The sequence below is a fragment of the Peromyscus leucopus genome, chromosome 1, assembly GCF_004664715.2.
Source record: "Peromyscus leucopus breed LL Stock chromosome 1, UCI_PerLeu_2.1, whole genome shotgun sequence".
In the NCBI taxonomy this organism is placed as follows: domain Eukaryota; kingdom Metazoa; phylum Chordata; class Mammalia; order Rodentia; family Cricetidae; genus Peromyscus; species Peromyscus leucopus.
Genome location: NC_051063.1, coordinates 174620259 through 174641444, shown reverse-complemented (window position 1 = coordinate 174641444; position 21186 = coordinate 174620259). Strand labels below are relative to the sequence as shown.

Sequence of the window (21186 nt, the reverse complement as noted above, 5' to 3'; positions counted from 1 at the left end):
TCTCCTTCCTTCCTTCTTTCCTTCCTTCCTTCCTTCTTTCCTTTCTTCTTTCCTTCCTTCCATCTTTCCTTCCTTCTTCTTTTCCTTTATCCTCTTGTGTCTGAATCTTTTCCAGGAACTTAACTTTCCAAAAAGGTCAGAAAAATACCTGTCGTCACAATGCCCTTGTTCTAGTGGACCTGATATCCATTTATCTGCAAGATGAAGCAGTGGGATGATTGGAATCACAAAGCAAATGGGGGAAAACAAGAGAAAGTGGGGACTCTCCAGCAGGGGAGTTAAGAGAGGATCATTGCTCCTCACACCAAATACTCTATGTGAGGAGGGATATAGGGACACTGAGGGGAGAGCCAGGCAGACACCTGAGCAAAGAATTTCTGAGAGAGTTAATAACATAGTCAGAGTCTCTGAGGGAATGGAAGTCATGTTGCTCGTATCTACCAAGCATGGCCACACCACTAACCACACACCTAAGTTGAGTGATGACCACATAGGCTCAATATTGATGGTAATTCTCTGTTTCCTTCTAGCCTCCATTTTCATTTGCTGGCACCTTTCAACCACTGATGATTTTACCATGGAACCTGTCCCACCCCATGTGGCCAATGGAGACAATGTACTTCTTCTTGTCCACAATCTGCCCGAGAATATTATAGCCTTCACCTGGATCAAAGGGGAGATAAGCATGAATCATACAATTGCAATATATATACCAAACAAAAAGTTAAGTGTGCCAGGGCGTTTATATAGTGGTAGAGAGACAGTGTATGGCAATGGATCTCTGCTCCTCCAAAATGTCAATGAGAAGGACACAGGAATTTATACCCTACAAACCTTTAACAGACACACAGATACTGTGTCGCAAACATCCATGTACCTCTATGTTCACAGTAAGTGATTGTGAATTCTGCTGTTGGGTGGGCCTCATTCCATTGGACACACACAGTAGAGTATTCTGTGCCTTTCTCCCCTCTGCATTGCATCTCCTTATGGAGCATTCAGTGCAGGGCACACACGGTATAGAATAATGGCAATAGATCACAGTCCTTCATTTCACTTCACTTTACAGACAGGTTAACGGATGGTGGGTAATTCAACCTAGGATAACAGTCTCTGTCTAGAGTCTTTGGGTTCTCACACAATGTGTCCTTGAGAAAGATCCCAATGGAATCAACACTGAGCCTGTTGGGGGAATAGTGGGATCTTCACAGTGATGTGAGAACCAAGTTTCCCTGGCTCCAGATCTCTGTTCCAGACTCTACTCCAACTAGGCCTGAGATGCATTTCACAAAGGTTGGATATTGACTTCCTGACAGCAGGGAACAATGCTTTTTAGTAGTCCAAGTCCTGCACCTTTGGAACCAGCCAGTACATTGTCATGAGAGATATGGTTAGTCTAGGTCCCCTGGACATCTTCTCCAGAGACTGAACATGGAGGGGGAGCTTAGCTAGATAGGAGTCCAGGCCATTACCTTTATGTTCTGATGGGCTTATGAGACTTCATAGGATAGTCAGAGCAACCAAGGACAGGAAGAGAGGATAGAGGTCCTCTTGACAAGTGTCCTCTGGGGTCCAGCTCAGGGAATTGTCTCCTGTAGGGAAATGCCTACAGGATATGCTGATCTGACAGCTCCCCAGACATGAACTGTAGTTGCTCTAGTGATTACCAGGGGTGGCGCCACGATGTACAATAAACTAGTGGAAAAGAATTTGCCTGAATCAAGACATTATTTAGTAGCCTGGTTCCATCCCTGTTTTTTCAGACCCGACAATCACAGACACAGCATTCTCAGACCTAATGGCATCTTTATGTGTCTGCCAGGAGATCATGTTCTGCATCTCCCTTTGTGTGTTTTCTTTGGGAAATATGTAATACCCAAGGGGAATCAATTCAATAGTAGTCCAAGGCATCCCAGAAAGACCATGGCATAGAAGTGGAGGCATTGTCTTGAAATCTTACATGGGACAATGGAGCTAACACCTTTTGTCCACAAATCAGAGCACCTACTCCCATAACCCAGGATGTGAGATTCCTGACACATCCTGGGCCTTTGACCTGGGTCAGAACTTTTTGACTGGTGGCTCCATTGAGAATAGATTTTTCTCTTCCCCACACATCACTCAGCTGGTCCTTTTGGGGCCTTTCAGATATCTCTCTCACCTTCCTGCTGGGAGAAAATTCCATGTTTTCTGAGCATTGAGAACACAGGGCAGACTGGGTGCCCAACTGGGTTTCTGTGTCACACAGTTGTGCAGATGTTTCATTTTGGTGCCTAGAGACCAAGGCCAGGACACAGCAGAGTGCAGTCAGGTATTTATTAGAACCCCAAGAGGAAGAGCAAAACAGTGATAACAAAGCCAGAAAGTGGAGATGCAGGATCTGCAGGGGAAGAGGTCTGGCAGGTGTCACCCTGACACCAACACTGTAAATGTGAGCAGGGGTCTGATGGTAGTAATACAGGGCCACATTGACAACTAAGGAGAGAGCACAACCGAGTGGAAATGACAAGTGTGGGGACACTGAACATGGGGGTCATGTGATGACCTCCACCAGATAGGACAGGGAGACACTCACACACCTAGGTTGAGCAATGGATACAATTGCTTAGAACACAGGGCCCATCTTATTCAAATACAAAAGTTTCAATTTAGATGGATCTATCTCTTCTCTTCTAGAAGTTCTTTGGAAATGTGGACACCTTGCCACCTCTGCCAGACCCACTATTCAATCAGTGCCATCCAGAATTGCTGAAGGAGGAAGTGTTCTTCTATTTATACACAATCCCCCAGAGAATATTATAGGCTTTGTCTGGTTCAAAAGGATGACTGAAAACAGGAGACTTGTGATTGTCCAATACACAATAGACAACAAATCAACTGTGTGGGGGCCTGCATACAGTGGCAGAGAGACGTTTTATAGTGATGGATCCCTGCTGATTCATGGTGTCACTCCTATAGACTCTGGATGGTATAGTCTACAAATTCTGGGAACAGATATCAAAAGTGAAGAAACAACTGTGAAACTCCATGTGCACAGTAAGTGATTTCCTGTGATTGTCCAGTGCTGGGTGGGGCTTAGACACATAGGACTGTTATGCTTAGCCTGTGTCTCCCTCCTCTCTGCACTGTGTCCCCACGAGGAGGTTTGAGCACTTAGCGCAGAACACACTGGTAGAGACAAATGGCCATCGATCATCTTACATATTCTGACTCCACCTGCATCAAGGAAGACCTTGATGGAAAATAACTCAGCCTAAGATGTCAGAATCAGCCCAGGCTCTTGAGGCCCTAGACCAGGGATCGCTGAATCCGGTCATCCTTCCAAGGCTGGACTAAAGTGACCCAGGGGAGCATTTTCTAGTGCTCAACTCTTAATGGTAGGGTACAATGGTTTTAGAACATCCATGTTAAACTCAGGTATTTATTAGCTCCAAATTGAGAGTATCATAAATAAAATCCAGGATCTGGTACAGAGACCATGAAGGAGTTCTTTCTATTGGCTTGCTCTTCATGCTTGCTCAACGTGCTTCCTTGAACTGCTCGCAATGGTCTGAATACTTTTGCATCAATCTTGAATTAAAAAATATGTACTACAGTTTTGATCTCAGACTAATCTGGTGGTAGTGTTTTCAACTGAGGTCTTGTTTTGCAAAATGACTGTAGCTTGTGTCAAGTTAATGTAAAACAAGACAGGTCTTTTAATGACTTGGGTCTGCCTTGAAGAACAGACTGCTCCCAGCTCCTCACAGCCCCAGACCTAAGGGCTACTTGATAGAGCAGCAAGTGCATTGATTAGGTGAACTCAGAGGTTGAGTGTTGACTCAAAGGAAATGGAAGAAAAAAACCTAGACAGTGAAAGACTCAGGCCTGTTGAATTCAGGGGAGGCATCATCACAAACCCCAGTGTGCATGAGAGTGTGCACAGTGTATGACTGACGGCAGTGAAGGAGCAGCCATGTGGACACCCAAGGGGACAGTTCCACGCAGTGGACATGACACTTTCAGGGTGCACTGTAAGAAAGGACATCATGTTTCTACCCTTCATTAAGTGAGTTAGACACACCAACCCCTGCAAATATAGGCTGAGTGATGAATCCATCTGCTCAGGATGGAAGTCACCAAATTTTTACCAAGCACAATGATCCCCATGTGATGACTTTTTTCTTTTTTCCCTTCCAGCTTCCCTTCCTCTGTTCTGTAACCCTCTCACATCTTCCCAACTCACCATCCAACCAGTGCCTCAGTATCCTACTGAAGGGGAAGGTGTACTTCTCCAAGTACATAATCTTCCAGAAGATCTGCAAGTCTTTTGCTGGTATAAGGCTCCATACCTTAAAGTTGTAGAATACAACATGGCCAGAAATTCCATCTCCTGGGAGCCCACACAAGGAAGAGCAAGATGGATAGTGTACAATAATGGATCCCTGATGCTCCAGGATGTCACTGAGAAAGATGCAGGAAAGTATATACTAGATGCTATAAACAAAGATTCCGTAATTGAAACAACATACGTGGAACTTTATGTAAAGAGTAAGTGACTCTCTATGGTCTCCAACTGCTGGGTGTGCTTGTTGAACTTCACACACTAAACTTTCACTAAACTGGGGTTGTGTCTGCTTTCTCCCCCACTGCATTGTGTTCCCTTCCTGGGGTTGAGGCCCCTACTGCAGGATGCATATTGGGTAACCAAAGTGTAATAGATCAGGACTCCTCACCTGTCTTTACCTGTAGAGAGGAGGTCCTGTGCTGAGTAAACTCAGCCCCATGATGTCAGCCTTAGTGCAGACACGTGGAGCTCTCACCATGCACATGTCTTCAGAAAGACTCTGGGAGTCAAGTAGTCTCTGGCTGCTTAAGCCATGGGGTTCTCAAAGAGACCACAAGGAAGCCCTGACTCTAAAACTTTGCTCTGGCTGGACTCAAGGTGACACTAGGGAGCTTTTTGTAACAATTAGTTTAGACTTGTTTGTTTAGATTTCCTGTGAGAGCTGACAGGGAACAAGGCTTTACTGACTGTCTAAGTCATGTGACTGATTATCCCATTGAGTTTAGAACCAGCTGTGTACTGCGATGACAACTGCAGTTCATAGGTCACCTGTGCATCTCTTTCTCCTGAGGCTCAGTGGACAGGTGACTGGGCCATTACCCTATCGTTATGATGGGCTTATGAGACTTTACAGGAAGGTCAAGGCATTGAAGGAAGAAACAGAGGCAGAAGCTACTCCAAATTCCTCCTTCACATCAGGGGTCCAGCCTAGGGAATTCTCTTCTGTGGGTAAATAGTAACAGATGCTGCTGATATGAGCAGCTCCCTCATCTCAAGGGCATAGTTATGCTCATAACAAAGCTTAATTCATCAACAAGGCAATCATCATGTCTTAGTACAGGGCAACTGAGACACAGAAAGCAGTGCTTGAATCAGGGTGACACAGTCCCTGGGTGACAGGTCCAAGTCCCAAGATATGTCTATAGTCACAGCTCCCAATTCTCCCCCCTGGAAGGTTTATAAAGTCTGAACTAAATAGGGCCTGGTTGAGCTGTCTGGACTCCAGTCATTTACTGACCTCCTCTGTTTCTTCACAGAGTCTGTGTCACAGCCCTTTGTGCAAATCACTGACACCACAGTCGCAGGACGTAGATCTGTGACTTTCACCTGCATTTCACCTGACACTGATATCTCTATCCGTTGGATCTTCAATAACCAGAATCTGAAGCTCACAGAGAGGGTGACTCTGTCCCCGACAAAGTGTGGACTCAAAATAGATCCTTTCAAAAGCGAGGATGCTGGAGATTATCAGTGTGAGGTCTCCAACCGATTCAGTTCGGAGACCAGTCTCCCATTCTCCTGGCCACGATGAGTGAGTGACCTCTCCTCTCATCCTACAGTAGAATGCTCACATTTCTTTATCAATGGGGTAAAGCATGGAGAAAAGTTATGTGGTGAAACTGATCAGTGTCTCCTCAGGTACAGCCAGCAGGGTGACTCATGCCTGCAATCTTGGAATACAACTGTGTACAAGGGAAGACCAGGATTTAAAGTGAGGTTGTCTTAAAAGGAAACTAAAGACATCCATATTGTAAGCAAAAATTCAAAGATCTTAAGAGCTTGGCTTGTGGTTCAAATATACAGTGGCCCCTCAGAATTCATAGGAAGTAATTACCAGAGCCCTCAAACTTTTGGATCCTCTGAGTCGGCTTTGAAAATGGTGCATTGTTTGCATTTAGAAAAACATGATCTCATATGTTCAAATACATTCTCTTTTTAAGAAATTCACCCAAGTCCAATGCAGCCTACATACCAGTCATCTATATGAAGTGAGGAAGAGTGACAAGAGAAGGGTCTGCCCACGTTTCACTGTGGACATAGCTGGTTTCTAAATATCTTTGATACACAGTTTATTAATACACAGATGGAAAATCCTTCACATAAGGGCAGTTCATACTGTTTTCATTCTGAAAGTAGCATTCACAATGGGACCTTGCACATAAGTGTTTTTCCTGTTAATATGTACTTTTCTATTCTCCTCTTACGTATTACATCCCAACTACAATTTCTCCTCCTACCACTACTCCCTAAACCTGACTTCCCTTCTACCCCAGATCCACTTCTCTTCTGTTTTTCTTTTAAAAAAAATCAACAGACCTCCCATGGATATCTATAGAACATGGCATAGCAAGTTATATTAGACCCACCACAATCCCTCATATCAGAGCTTGGACAAGCAAACTAATAGGAAGAAAAGGGTCCATAAGGCAGACAAAGGAGTCAGAGATGTCCCCATTTTCACTATTAGGAGTTTCACAAGAATACCCACCTACACTACCATAACTTATACGCAGAGGCCCTAGGTCAAACCCATACAGGGTTTGATTATCACTTCAGTCTCTTGGTCCTCTTTAAGCCCTGCTTAATTGTTTGTGTTTCATGTTTTCATGGTGCCCTTGACCCCTTTGGTTCCCATAATCCATCCTTCCCCTATTCTGTGGTGTTCCTGTGGCTCTGCCAATTGTTTGGCTGTGTGTCTCTGTATCTGTTCCCATATTCTGTAGGATGATGCCTCTCTGATGACTATTAGGCTGGACATTGATCTACTCGTATAAGAGAATATCATTAGTAATCTTTTCATTCAAATATTTTTCCAATCATGTTTGGTTCTAGTCTGAATTTCTGCTCTGTCCAGGCTCTATGTCAAGTGTGGGCTCCCTCTCATGGCACGGACTTTAAGTTGGACCAGTCATTGCTTGGCCAATCCCACAAATTCTGTTCCACTATTACCTTGGTATGTATTTCAGGAAGGGCAGATTGTAGGTTGAAGGTTTTGTGGTTAGATTGGTGTCTCATTCCCACTGCTAGAAGTCTTCTGTCATTTAAAAAAAAGGCTGGTTCAGGCTACCTACCCCTCACAATAGGAGTCTATACTAGGGTCACTCTTGTAAACTCAAGAGAGTTTTCACTGTAGTAGGTTTCCATATTCTTCCCAAAATGTCCCGCTATTCCTGTCATTATTCTAATACTCCTCCTTCCATCCCATCTTACCCTATCTGTTTCCTCCTGTCCCCATCTCTGCCCACCCCCTATCCTTCCACAAAATCTCTTTTATTACTTCTTCCCAGGAAGATACATGGGTACCACTATACTCTTTCTTGCTTCTTATCTTCTCTATGCATGTGACAAAACAGAACTAGTGGTTTATGTGCAATATCAGTTAACATTTGAAGAGCTCAAATGGGTGATTTTGTTTACCAGTTCCAGAAACTTCTGTAGAATCTTTAAGATTTTCAAAAATTGTTTCTGTTATCTGTATATCTATTTTACAGCCAACTAATTGGCCAACTTTTATTTATTTTTGTTGCCTAATTGTTCTGTCTAGGATATCTAAGAGAAGAGTCAAGAAAAGTAGCCACCACCAACATTTGGGTGTGGATTCTGGTCTTAGAGGAAAAACTATGAGTGCCCTCACTGAGTACTGAGTTGGCAGTGGTTTTTTACCTGTGCCTCTAATGCACTGGCCTCTCTTGTACCCCTAGTTTGTCTGTTTTCATCATTAAAAATTGTTCACTTTTGACAAATGTCTTTATTGATTTAGTCTTATAAGTTATTCACGGAATCAGTTTTGTGTTTCTTCATGGTTCCATCTCTGTAGGTTCTGGGCTTTTAGTTATTTGCCTGTTTCATAAAAGTCATTCTATAATTACCCCCATCACTATTGAGTAGTTAATGAAATTTTAGTAATCTGGAAAATTGACAGCAAGCTCTCAAATTTCACATTCTAGTGTTATTGTTACTCTTTTAAAAACAAAGTTGACCTAATTAAAACTTTTCAATGCCTTTAATCACTTTGATGAGTTAACTTTTTTATTTTATTGAAAATAGATTATTTTCTCATAAAATATATACTGTTCACAGTCCCCCCTCAACACTTCTCAGTTTCTCCCCATATCTCCTATCATGGGGTCCACTTCCTTTCTTTCTCTCATTAGAGAAGGATTACCATTCAAGCAATAACAACAAAACATGACAAAATAAGATATAATAAGATGAGACAAAATCTATCACATTAATGTTGGACCCTGCAACCCAATAAGAGCAATAGAGTCTCAAAAGCAGACACAAGAGTCAGAGGCCCACTTGTTCTCAGTGCCAGGAGTCTCATAAATATATAAGCTATAATATACATGCAAAGAACCTGCTGCTGATTCATTTAATTGCTGTGCATGCTGATTTGATACAGAAATCTCTTCTCTGAGGATGAGATCTTATAGTACTTGAAGATTCTGGCAACAGAAGAAATTGTTCTACACAGTCATGATTCCAACAAACTACAGCAATGACCAGCATGGCAAGATATCCCCAAATGTGCCAGAGTTACAGTTATCCCTTGGAGATAACCAAAAACTGTCTAATTGAACTATAGGCTGCTCAAAAGGAGGGAAATCATGGCGGGTATTGGAATGTACATGAATCAACTATACATGAATACTTATTTCATGGATCTTAGAGGAAAACCTATAATTGCCACTTTCTTAAACCAGTTTAATTTCTAGGTTCATTCTAAATACACATTCTTATTTTCACATATAAGAGGAGCTCTAGCCCTACATTGAAGGTGCTCTTTTATGCACAGACATAGGCTACCCAAGAAATCCAAAAGTAATGTAAATGCATTGAATAATAGATGCTTCATGGTATGTATAGAAATGTCCCCCATAGACTCACATGTTTGAATATGTGGCCCATAGGGAACTGTATTACTAGGAGATGTGGCCTTGTGTGGGTAAGGTACAGCCTTGTTGGAGGAAGTTTGTCACTGTGGAAGAGGGCTTTGAAGTCTCACATAGTAAGCTACTCCCAGTGGGGCACACAGTCTCCTTCTGCTGCCTGAGGATCAAGATGTGGAACTCTCAGCTTCTCTTTTTAGCATCAAGCATGCCTACATGTTATCATGCCTTTTGCCAAGATGATAAGGGAACAAACCTTTGTAACTTTAAGCATGCCCCAAATAAATGTTTTCCTTAATAAGAGTTGCCATGGCTTCCATGTCTCTGCACAGTAATAAAACCTAACTAAGATAGACACCAGGGGTGTCCAGCCCTACCTGACCTATCTATAACACAACCCTCTTGTTTGAAGTTCAGAGCACATCTCAGAAGTAGATTGGAAATACTGTAAGAGGCAGAAAAGCAGATGGTCTACTGTGAGATTGTATCTTCTATATAATATGGGAAAGTTATACACAAAGAAAGTCAACCATATGGCTGCATAAATAGACCTGACAAAATGACAACACCAATTGCCATTACAGGATACATGGGGGAATATCAAGAGATTCCCCTCCTACATAAGGAGTTCCAGGTAATTAATGAGTTCTGAGAGAGGTAGAGTAGTTCTCTATGTATGAGCCCCTGATAAGTATTCTAATCCCACAGGGTCAACCATAAACACATATACACATGGGCAACACTAAATGAATCCATCAGATTATATTTATATTTATTGATTTATACATAAATGTATATGTAATAATAATAACAATTAAAGAAAAAGCTATGAAGTTGAGAGGTAGTTGAAATCCTAAGAGGAGGTAGAGTGGGATATAGTGGGGTGGAAAGGATGTAATGTAAATAGAATATGTGTTTAGAACATTTTTTAAAATGTACTTTTAAAAGCTTTAAAAATAAAAGATAAGAATGAATACAAGAGAGAGTTAGGGGAAGTAATAGAATGAGAAATAGCTACCAAGAGCCTGATTGTGGAGGGAAGTTGAGAAGCCTTTTCTAAGAACACACTCTATTTCTGGGCAACATCATTGAGCAGTCTTCTGATCCCCAGAACAAAGTAAAGATCCGATCTTTTATAATATTTTAGTAGTGGTGAGGTGCTTCACACCATGTGGTGCAGTTCAGCATAAGGAAAGTGATAAGGAATGTGGAGAAGCCAGGTGTTATAAACTGAGAATAGTCATGTCACAGCACAGAAAGCTCCTTCACTCTGTCCTAGAGTGAATTGCAGGAGATGTGGCCTGATTAAGGGTGTGGAAATCTCAACTAAAGTTGCAGACCTGTGTCCTACCATAAAATGAGGTGATCGTGTATTGACAATGGATAAGAGGAGGAGAATTCATAGAATAGCTGTAATTTCCTAAGATAAGAGCTTGAGAGGGAATTCAGAGTTTGTGCTTGCAGAGTACATAAAGGGGACAGAGGGGAAACAATAGCTCAGCAGCAGGAAGCTCTTAGTGACCAGGAAATGTTAAGAGGTGGGGAAAATACCAGAATGTTTCCTACTCAAACTTAATCACCACTGGCCAGTATATTTTGACAAATGAAGTTTCCAAGTATAATTCTCCAAATAAAAATCCAACCTGGGTGGGCCAAAGTGATGGTTCAGTGGTAAATCACTTGCTGCGGAGGCTGACATGCTGAGTCAATCCCCATGTCTCACAGGATTCAGCGATAGATCCAACTCCATCATGTCTTCTAACTTCTGTAAAGACAGAGTAGGATTTTCCCCATGCACAGATCAAGAAAATGAGAAAGGACTGGGAAGATCAATGGTTAAATGCATTTGATGCTATTCCAGAGGATCTGAGTTCAGTTCTCATCACTAATGTTAGGTGGTTTTACTACCAACTTTTTATAACTCCAGCTCTGTGGGATTCCATAAAGTCTCCTGGGGTCAGAAGCCTCCTGCACACATTTTGTACAGAACCATATGAATATACAAAATAAAATACATCTTATAAAGATGAAATGAGAAAGAGATTGCTCAGGGATTCTAGAGATTGCAAATAGAGATGGCATCCCTCAACCCACAAAGTGCTCTTAATTGTGAATAGACCTGAAAGCAGTCGGGTTGAACCATTCAGAAACCTGAGGATATAATTCCATACTGGGTGAATGATTTGTTCAGGAGCACTAATTGTAAGGAGGTCATGTGACATTGCTTCTTTCCACCAAATTCTGTAGAACACCGAGACACTCATACTGAAGCTAAGGTATGAACACACCTTCTTAGGACATAGGCTCAGTGTTCCATGAAATACAAATGGACCCTGGATTCCTCTTTTCCCTCTACCCTCAGTTTTTATTTATTTCAAAAAGAGTTTTATGTCATTTGTTGATGTTCATGAGTGTTGCCTGCATGTGTGTCTGTGTATCACCTGCATGCAATACATGCAGAGTCCAGGAGATGGTTTGGGTTCCCTAGAATTGCAGTTAAATGTTACGGTGAAGCACTCTGTAGTTGCTGTGAGTTGATCCCATGTCTTCTGAAAGATCAGCCAGTACTCTTAACCAAGAAGCCTTTCCTCCAGCTCTTATCCTTACTTTCAATCTGCTGATAACCCCCACCCCATACTGCTTAAGGTAGTATAGAATCATTGTTGCACAATGCTGCTGAAGGTAAGCATTCAATTAATTTTCAATAATTGAAATAATTTCAATAATTGAATCAATAATATTCAATTAGCTCATTCTCTCTCTCTCTCTCTCTCTCTCTCTCTCTCTCTCTCTCTCTCTGGATTTTCAAGACAGGGTTTTTCTCTGTAACTTGACTGTCCTCTATAGACCAGGCTGGCTTCAAATACAGAGATCCATCTGCTGCAGCCTCCTGAGTGCTGATGATAAAGGCATGTGCCATCACTGCCTGACATTATATTTGTTCTTTTTCTGCCATTGAATGATAGTAAAAGTAAAAACTTGTTAATTTTTATCCATATAAAGAAAGTTTTATGATGACTTCAGAGGAATGTCAGGGTCCCCAAGGGGAGGGACAGAGGACATAGGTCCTCCCAATGAATGTATGTCCTAAGGGATTAAGTCTAGAGAACTCCCTCCTATAGGTTCATAGTAACAGACACAGCTGATGTGCACAGCTGTCCTGTCTCAATGTCAAGTCCTTGTTTGTATTTAGCCTACCTTGATTGCTCTGACAATATTCATTTACCATATGTAATATCACTGGATTATTGAGACATAGAAAATACAGTGGTCAAATTAGGCTCACACAAGTCATAGATGGAAGATGTGAAGCATAAGCAATCTGTCTACAGCTACATGTAGTCTGTCTCCATCCTGGAAGCCTCACCTGTCTGTGGAGCTGGGGGAGTTGTTTTTCAGAGATGTTAATCTTTGTCACCAGCAGCTTTAGGAGATGTCTGGTTCAGGAAATGAAAACAAATGGACAGTTAGTTTTGACTCTACAACTTAGCCATTTGTCTCTGGAGGATTTCTGCAGAATTTCAGGTCTCCACAACCCACCTACTGGGACAGGAAATGATGTGTTTTCTTGTATGCTGTTTATCTCTACACCTGGAAGGTAAAAGACAGCGATTAAATTTGTCCCTTCCAATAGACAGTTTATTTAGCCAAGGGACTTTCTACTGAAACAGTTACTAAATAAATCAATTTTAGCATCTGTCTCTCATCTTACCATATTGTGTTCTTTATAGAAATAATCCTTGCAGTGACTGGCCTCAGATCCTGTGTATTACTAACAATGATCACATATGGAACAAACTAGCATCCCAAATCCATAGGCAAGTTCTACCAAACACAACTGTCCCTTTTAGTCAGAGTCCTAGAAAGTTCTTGCTTTCTATCTTCTACCAGTCAGATCTGCCTCAGAACACATCCATCTGGAGTTGATAGAGTGATGGCTCAGTGGTTAAAAGCAATGATTTCTCTCCTAGAGGACTGAAGTTCTGTTCCAAACACACATAGGCAGCTCATAGCCATCTATAACTCCAGTTTCATGTGATCCATTGTCCTCTTTTGGCTTCTGTGGGCAACAGGTACGCTTGTGGTCACAGAAATAAATGCAGTCAAAAATGCCATATGCATACAAATGTAAGATAAAGAAAACAGCCACTTGTATTTCAGGAAATATCTCTGCATGGCCCTTATCTGTGTGTGACAGGGCATTGCAGCCTAGGGAGAAAGCTATGGTTCTGTTCTATATCTCCCATATTGTAAGTACACCTGCTTACTTTCTGTGCCAAGGTCTGGTGGTTTTAACAGTTATGGCCCACACTGACTCTTGTGCTTGAATACTTGAACCATAGGACGTGGTGATATTAGGATACTGAAGTTGTCAGAGAGGAAAAGGACTCTCATGTATTTGATATCACAACAGGCACAAGGACCCCAAGAGTTTGAAATCCAGAACTGATTGATTAACATCCCAAGTAATCCTTTCAACCTGAATATTGCCTATGTGTAATTTATGTTTCATCATGGCTATAACTACACAGAAACAGAGAGATAGAGCCAGGACACTTGGTTCCTCTTGGATTGGTGATACAGACCTACTACACAGATACCTAGCTAGCCAGGGCATCCTGGCCCAGCCCCAGCACATGTAGCCAGGACCAGCATTAAGCTAGAAAGGGTCGGAGGGACTTCCACTGCTTAGAAAGGCTCATGTTAGCCAGGTGGCAATGGCGAACATCTTTATCCCAGAACTTAGGAGGCAGAGCCAGCTGTATCTCTATGAGTTCAAGGCCAGCCTGGTCTACAGAGTGAGATCCAGGAGAGGCACCAAAACTACACAGAAAAACCCTGTCTTGACAAGAAAGAAAGAAAGAAAGAAAGAAAGAAAGAAAGAAAGAAAGAAAGAAAGAAAGAAAGAAAGAAGGAAGGAAGGAAGGAAGGAAAAGAAAAGAAAAACAGAAAGGTTCATGGCAATGGAGATACAGGAAACATCTCAGACTCAGGCTCAGTGCACTCATGAGTGTACAATGAGGATTTTCCTGTTTTGCACTGGTTATGAATCAGGGGCTTGTGCATGCTTCATGAGTACTCTTCTACTAGCCTACACACAAACTCTGGTTGGGACCTGCTAAACTAAGTTTATAGAACAGCTGAAAGAGATACCATGGCCTTGTACAGGTCTGGGTAAATGTATCCTAAAATAAAATGTAAGCACTGAGCTTTGGAGGAAACCCTTGGTTTTATTGATAGAGAAATTAATTCCCTTCATGTCCTGTGTCTGTGGGCACAAACAAACCCCAGTCCTCTCATTTGATTTTAGCTTGATGTCTTCCCTTTCTCTTTCCATCTCTGATTTTGCTTTGGTCACTCTGGACTGTATATAGAATGTGAAGGCTTTTTCTCAGGTGAGAAAAATTTCCCACATGGACAGACTGTTTTTAAGGTCAAGTAGATTCTTTCTTTCACTAATTTATGCTTTCCTGTTTGATCCATTTGCTTTCATAATCTCCAAGACTCAGAAGGAACACCCAGAGATTTGAATCATGCTCATGTTCTTCAGCTCCAAATGCTTCCAACTCCTGTCTTGTGTCAGCTTGTGGGTGACTTCTGTTCTGACTCCAGTGGAGCCTGAAGAAGCAGGTGAAGATGAATGTGCTTAGAGGCCTGTCCTGAGTCATGGTGAAACTAATGTCTCAATTATGCTGTTTTACTTACTCTTCACAATGTCCATAGTGGACATCAGAATGGCTCTAGAAATTGAAACTCAAGATAAATGCTCTGAACTGTGTGCCCTTGATATATGTGGATATCTGTGGACACCAGCACATGTGATGACCACTGAAAACTTTGAGGGACACCACTAATGCAAATGTGAGTGAGCCTGAACACAGTGGTATAGAGATAGTATACAGCAAAGAACTCCTGCTGCTTCACAATGTAACCCAGAAAGACAAAAGTTTTGATCCTTACAAACCTTAAATAGACATGCAGCAATTACATCAACAATCATGTACCTCTACATGTACAGTAAGTGATTATTTGTGAACTCTGGGTGCCAGGTAGGGTTCATTCCATTGGCCACACACATGAGCATAAGGCCTGACCTCTGCACACATTCTTTTTGCATTGTGTTCCCATCTTGGGGTTTAAGCATTTAGTGCAGGACACACAAGGTGTAAAATAGCAATAGATCAGAATCCTTCATGCATGACAGGTAACTCAGCCCCAGCATATCAAGCCAACCATATCAGTCTAGGATACCTAGACTCTTTGGATTCTCACCAGGAATGCATCCCTGAGAAAGACCCTGAGGGATGAATGTTGGGCATACTTGAGGAAAAATGATAGCTTCACTAAAAGGTGAGCCCCAGTAAGCCCTGTCTGCAGACTTTTGTCAGAGATTCAACTTTAGGCAGCCCTGAAAATCATTTTACTAGAATTGGATTTTAACTTCCTAAAGTCAGGGAACGGTGGCGTTTAGTAGTCAATGTTTTGAGCAGTGTGAAGACAGCTGGTGCAGTGTCATGACAGCCTTGTTTGGGTTAGGTCTCCTGATCATCTTCTCTGGAGAGTCATCAGGAGAACATAGCTCAACAGGTGTCCAGGACATTAACTAACTGTCCAGATTGGCTTATGAGACTTCACTGGATGGTCATGGGCACCAAAGAGAGGGTCAGAGGACACGGGTACTCTTTACAAGTACTTGTCCTTTGGCCTCTAGCTTAGGGAAGTCCATCCTTCATGGAAATTGTAACAGGCTCTGGTGATCTGGACAGCTCCTTAGACACGAGCTTCAGTTCCCTCAGTGGTCAAGAGGGGGCGCTATCAGGCCACAAATCAAAACTCAAATGTATTTGTCTGAATCACGACTTACCTTGTAGTCTAGCTTCTACTTCTGTCACTACAGACCTGGAAGTCTTGGACACAGCCTTCTCAGACCTATTGGCTCCTTCTTGTGACTGTGACATTGATAGGGGATCCTGTTCAGTTCCCTACATTATGTAATTTCTTTGGGAAAAATAGAGTACCCAAGAGGCATGACTTAGACTAAAGTCTAAGGCATTTTAGAAAGTTCAGGGATCTCATAGGCTGATCCATCACACAGCCCAGTAAGCAGAGGAAGTGGGAGCATTGTCTTGCAGCTCTGCATGGGACAGTAGAATCCACACCCTCTTTCTATGTCTCAAGTCTCCTATCCCACACACCCAGGATGTCAGACTTCTGAATCATCTGCTCCTGGGCCTTTGTCTTGATCAGAACCATGATTAGTGACTGTAGTGAGAATAGTTGTGTCCCTTTCCTCATGCATCACACAGATGGTCCTTTTAGGGCTAACAGACATCTCTGTCCCCTTCCAGCTGAAAGCAAATCCCATATTTCCAGAACTTTGACATCACATGGTAGACTGTGTGCGTAGCTGGGTTTGTGCATCCCGCAGGAAGTTCAGAGACTCCCTCTTTGGTACTAACAGAACAAGGCCAGGGCACAGCAGGGGGCAGCTCTTGGTTAAGCTACTGTTATGTCAGGGCACAGGGATGCTCATCAGCCTTGTTCACATGTGGTCTGGAGGATGGAAACATAATGATAGAAGGGTAGAGGGACACTGGGCACCATTGAGAGTGAAGAGGGAAGAGCAGTGTCTTAAACATACCCACCAATAATTCATGGGAATCTGAGAGGTGCTACTTCCATGCAGGAGGCTCAGCTCAGAGTGAAGAAGTACTACAGAGCTTAGGAGCTGTGATGCAGCAGAAGTGACACAGGAGGAGTAATGTTATGCCACTGAGACCAGAGGGGCACCCTCAGTACCCTGTGTAAAGAATGCACTCTTGTAGTTGGTTGTTTTTTACTCTTTTGTCTATTTGGGAGGCCCATCACCCAGCTCCCAAATAAATACATGGGGGCTTATTCTTACTTATGAGTGCCAGACCTTAGCTTGACTTGTTTATTGCCAGCTTTTCTTAAATTATCCCATCTATTTTTGCCTTCAGGCTTTACCTTTTTATATACCTTTCTTTACTTTTTACTCCAAGGCTTGCTGTGTAGCTGGGTGGCTGGCCTCAGGAGTCCTCCTCTTCTCCTTTTTCTCACCAATCTATCTTCCCCAATTTCTCTTCCCATTTATTTTCTCTACCTGCCAGCCCTGCCTATCCTGTCTTATGCCTTGTTATTGGCCATTCAGCACTTTATTAGACCAATCAGGTGTTTTAGACATACGAAGTAACACAGCTTCACAGAGTTAAACAAATGCAACATAAAAAAATGCAATACATCTTTGCATCATTATTCCACAGCATAAACAAATGTAGCACATCTTCAACTAATACACAACATACTACCTGTCCAAGTCTCCTTCTTACAGGTGTGGAGACCATAACTTGACAGTGTTGAGAGGAGAAGACACACCTACTGTTTGGAGTCTCCTGAGTGGCACAGGAACTTAGAAGAGTCGTAGGTTTTTAGCAGAGTCAACAGAACCAGAAAGATTCTATCAGGAAGCTCTTGGTGAACAAAATGTAGCAAGGGAAGGGAAGGTCAGATTATTTTACCCAATCTTAGTCAGCATGACTACAATATTCTGAAGACTGGTGTTCTCAGGTATAATTTTCCACATAAAAAATCAAGCTGGTGTTTGTCAGTAACATATCTCAGTGAATACTGGCATTTGTCTCATTGTTGGATGACCTAGAAATGAATGAATACAAGATTTTCTCCAACCTCCACTGTGTGCCATACTCACACACCCACAATGGGACACACTTGTACAGAAATTCTCTCACAAATGTAATTTGTAAACATTGTAAGTGTGAAACAATCAAAGCAAATGGAAAAATTAAACTCTATCTCCAAACCTATGAAATTCTTTAAATAAGTCCCTAGGCAAACAGGGTCATTTATTCATTCTCCACTGGCATTTGAGATTTTGTAGTCAGTATTTCTTTCTAAAGTATAATACAAATCTCAGTGCTCATTCAGCCCCAGTGCCAGTTGACTGGCAGAAAGACAAATAAATTATCTAGAAGGTTTAAGTCAGATAATGCCTGGAACCACAAGAGGAACAGAACAGCAACAGAAAGTTAAGGTGCAGAGTGTATAGGGCAAGAGGTCTAGGAAGCATCATTCCAACACCAATCTACTCTAAATATGAGCAGGGATCTTAGGTCAGTGAGATGGGAACATGTTGCTAGTTGAGAGAGTGTCATACTGAGGAAAACAAATGTACAAAGACAATAAGAGCATGGAGGCCTTGTGCTGACCTCCACCAAAGAAGAGAGGGAGAAACTCAGTCATAAGTTAGGCTAAGCAATGGAAACACCCACTAAGGACTCAGGGCCCCATTTTCACCCAATAAAAAGATACCAATATTGGTGGATTTTTCTCTTTCCTTGTAGTCTCCCTTTGGAACTGCAATCACCCTCCCACCTCTGCCAAGACCACTATAGAGTCGATGCTGCTTATTGTTCCAGAAAGTTCAAACATTCTTCTAGTCATTCTAAATCGCCTAGAGAATCTTCAGGCCCTTTTCTGGTATAAAGAAGTGATTATGTTAAAAAAAAAAAAACTTGAGGTTACCCGACACATAGTAGGCACAAATCAAGCATTTGTTGTCTTCACACAGTGGTACTGAGGTAGTGTACAGCAATGGATCCACAGTATCACCTCTGGTGCCACTGGATTCTATATGCTATGAATTCTGAGTACAGATCTGCAAGGTGAAGTAGTCCATGTGCAACTTCAGGTAGACAGTAAATTATTCTCTGCCATTGCTCAGTACTGGTTATTTCTTAGACACATAGGACTGTCATGCCTCTCCTGTGCCTCCCTTCTCTCTTCACTGTGTCCCTGTGTTTGCATGAGACAAATGGCCATAGATGAGACTCCATAGTCTGATACTTCCCTTGTATGAAGACCTTGATGGAAAGTAACTCAACCTAAGACACCAGACTCTGCCTGGTATTTTGAGGTTCTGTCCTTGTATGTGAGGAAACCATGGCCCTGTTCTCTGTCCAGGCTTGACTACAGGTGACCCTGAGTTGCATTTTGCCAGGACATGACTTATTTCCACTCAGAGTGGGAGAGATCCATGGTTTTTGTCTACACATAAAAAATAAGGTATTTTTTAGGTCCCAATGAGAGTTCCATAACTATTATCCATTATCTCATGTAGAGACCATAGAGCAGTGCTTCTTACTGGCTTGCAATTTATGGCTTGCTCAACCTTCTATTTTTCATCACTCCAGACCAGATGTGGAACTGCCCAGATGTGGAACTGCCTGCAGTGAGTTGGACCCTCCCACTAAATATATATATATGTGTGTGTGTGTGTATGTGTGTGTGTGTGTGTATACGTACATATATGTATATTTATATATATATGTATGTATGTATGTATATAAAAAGTATATACTACAGGCTTGCCCACAGACCAGTTTGTCAGTGGCATTTTTAACTGAGTATCCCACTTTCCAAAGGGCTCCAGCTTCTGGCAAGTTGACATAAAGTCAGCCAGTCTAGTACCTGAGCCAAGACCTGGACCTACTAAGATGATAAGACTGCTTCTACTGTCACCCTGTGTGGACTGCAGGGCAGAGCAGCAAGCATATCTAATATGTGAAGTCAGGAATTAACTGGAACCATAAAGCAAGATAGGGAAATGTCATAAAGTGAAATTCCAGGGTCTGTAGAGTTCAGGGGAGGCATCATCTCAAGCAACAGTGTGCTTGAGTATGGCGGTGTCTAGCTGAGGGCAGTGAGGCTGCAGCCATGTAGGCAACAGAAAAGAGTTCCTTGCAGAGAAAATTGTTGGAGACCGACTCTGGACAGCTGTGTCTTGAACCTTGTGTTACCTGCCATGATTTATCAAGCCTCGTGTAAATAAGAGGCTTTTAGTCTAACCTAGGAATGTAGGATTAAATAAACCTCTTTAAATCAGCTAGCTGCAGGGGCCTGGGACCAAAGCGACCTCCTGCTGACCCTCCTTAGGAATTTTCTTTGTCCTCTCCTCACTCCTGCTCCCCCTCCCTACCTGAAGCCCTGTTTATAAGCTCTAACACCAGTCAATAAAGTGAGACCTTGACGCAACTCAGACTGACTCTGTCTTTCTTCACGCGCTTGGTCTCCTTTCCCTCTCGCCCCCCATTGATTCACAGGTGGTCCCTCCTCGAGACCCTCGAATAACCTGGCCTGCTGGACGGGTCAAATGGCGCCCGAACGTGGGGCTCGAGGCACGGCGGCTCACTACTGGACGGCAAAGAGAAAACGTGGTCTGGCCAGACTCACTAGGGTAGAGGTGCCCCAACAGCATCACTCGTGCGCCGCGGGCAGCCTTGAGGTAAGTGCCGTTCATCAATCAATGGGTAAAGCACTCTCTAAAGAGGCTCTCTTCATTTAGGAAATGAAGATTTCAGGGAGAGGGGAATAAGAGTCAAAAAGAAAGAAAGAAAAAAAGATTTAATTAAGTTTTTCTGTTTCGTGGAAGAAAAATGTCCCTGGCTGGTTATTAATGGCCCGGGCATCCACCCTTTGACGTGGAATAAAGTCAGAAAGGATATCAATAACTTGCTTAAGGATGGAGAGAATGTCCCCGATGCATTCTTTAGTTTCTATGGAGTAATCAGAGATGTTTTAAAGGATTCAGAAAAGGATAGTAGGGTGTCACATCTTCTGGCACTTGCTGAGGACCTATTAAACGATGTGTCCATCCCAAAAGACGGTAAGAATGAGGTTGCCACAAATCACATTGAACAAAAGACCAAAAGACCCCACCGGGACCCTCAAGGGTCCAGAGGTTTATTGACATCTACCGGTAAGAGCGCTCTCTGTCTTGTCTCTGTCTCTGTCTTGTCTCGTTAAGTTTTGTGCCAGTCGACTGATTTGTACTTTGCAGGCTCACTGGGACAGACGTGTCCGGACAGTGATCCTGGGAGGGAAAGAGAGACGTCTCATTCCCTGATTTGGGCAAGGGACCCCCTAGTC

At 42.6% G+C, this 21186-nt stretch overlaps 2 protein-coding genes across 2 annotated transcripts in view; one reads left to right on the top strand and one right to left on the bottom strand.

Moving 5' to 3' along the window:
• Positions 1-21186, bottom strand: part of LOC114685891 (pregnancy-specific glycoprotein 22-like) — a 577069-nt gene that overhangs the window by 330031 nt on the left and 225852 nt on the right. The gene's annotated exons all lie outside the window — the stretch shown is intronic.
• Positions 2713-8247, top strand: LOC119087252 (pregnancy-specific glycoprotein 22-like). Its single transcript, XM_037201971.1, has 3 exons — positions 2713-3036; positions 4180-4530; positions 5584-8247. Exons 1-3 carry the CDS (start codon positions 2823-2825, stop codon positions 5856-5858), a joined length of 840 nt encoding a protein of 279 aa, XP_037057866.1. The 5' UTR covers positions 2713-2822; the 3' UTR covers positions 5859-8247.

Bases quoted from the DNA above. Each gene is read 5' to 3' on its own strand.
- LOC119087252 (XM_037201971.1), top strand. From the start codon at position 2,823: ATGACTGAAAACAGGAGACTTGTGATTGTCCAATACACAATAGACAAC. The intron at 3,037-4,179 runs GTAAGTGATTTC...TTTCCCTTCCAG, and splicing joins TGTGAAACTCCATGTGCACA to CTTCCCTTCCTCTGTTCTGT. The intron at 4,531-5,583 runs GTAAGTGACTCT...GTTTCTTCACAG, and splicing joins CGTGGAACTTTATGTAAAGA to AGTCTGTGTCACAGCCCTTT.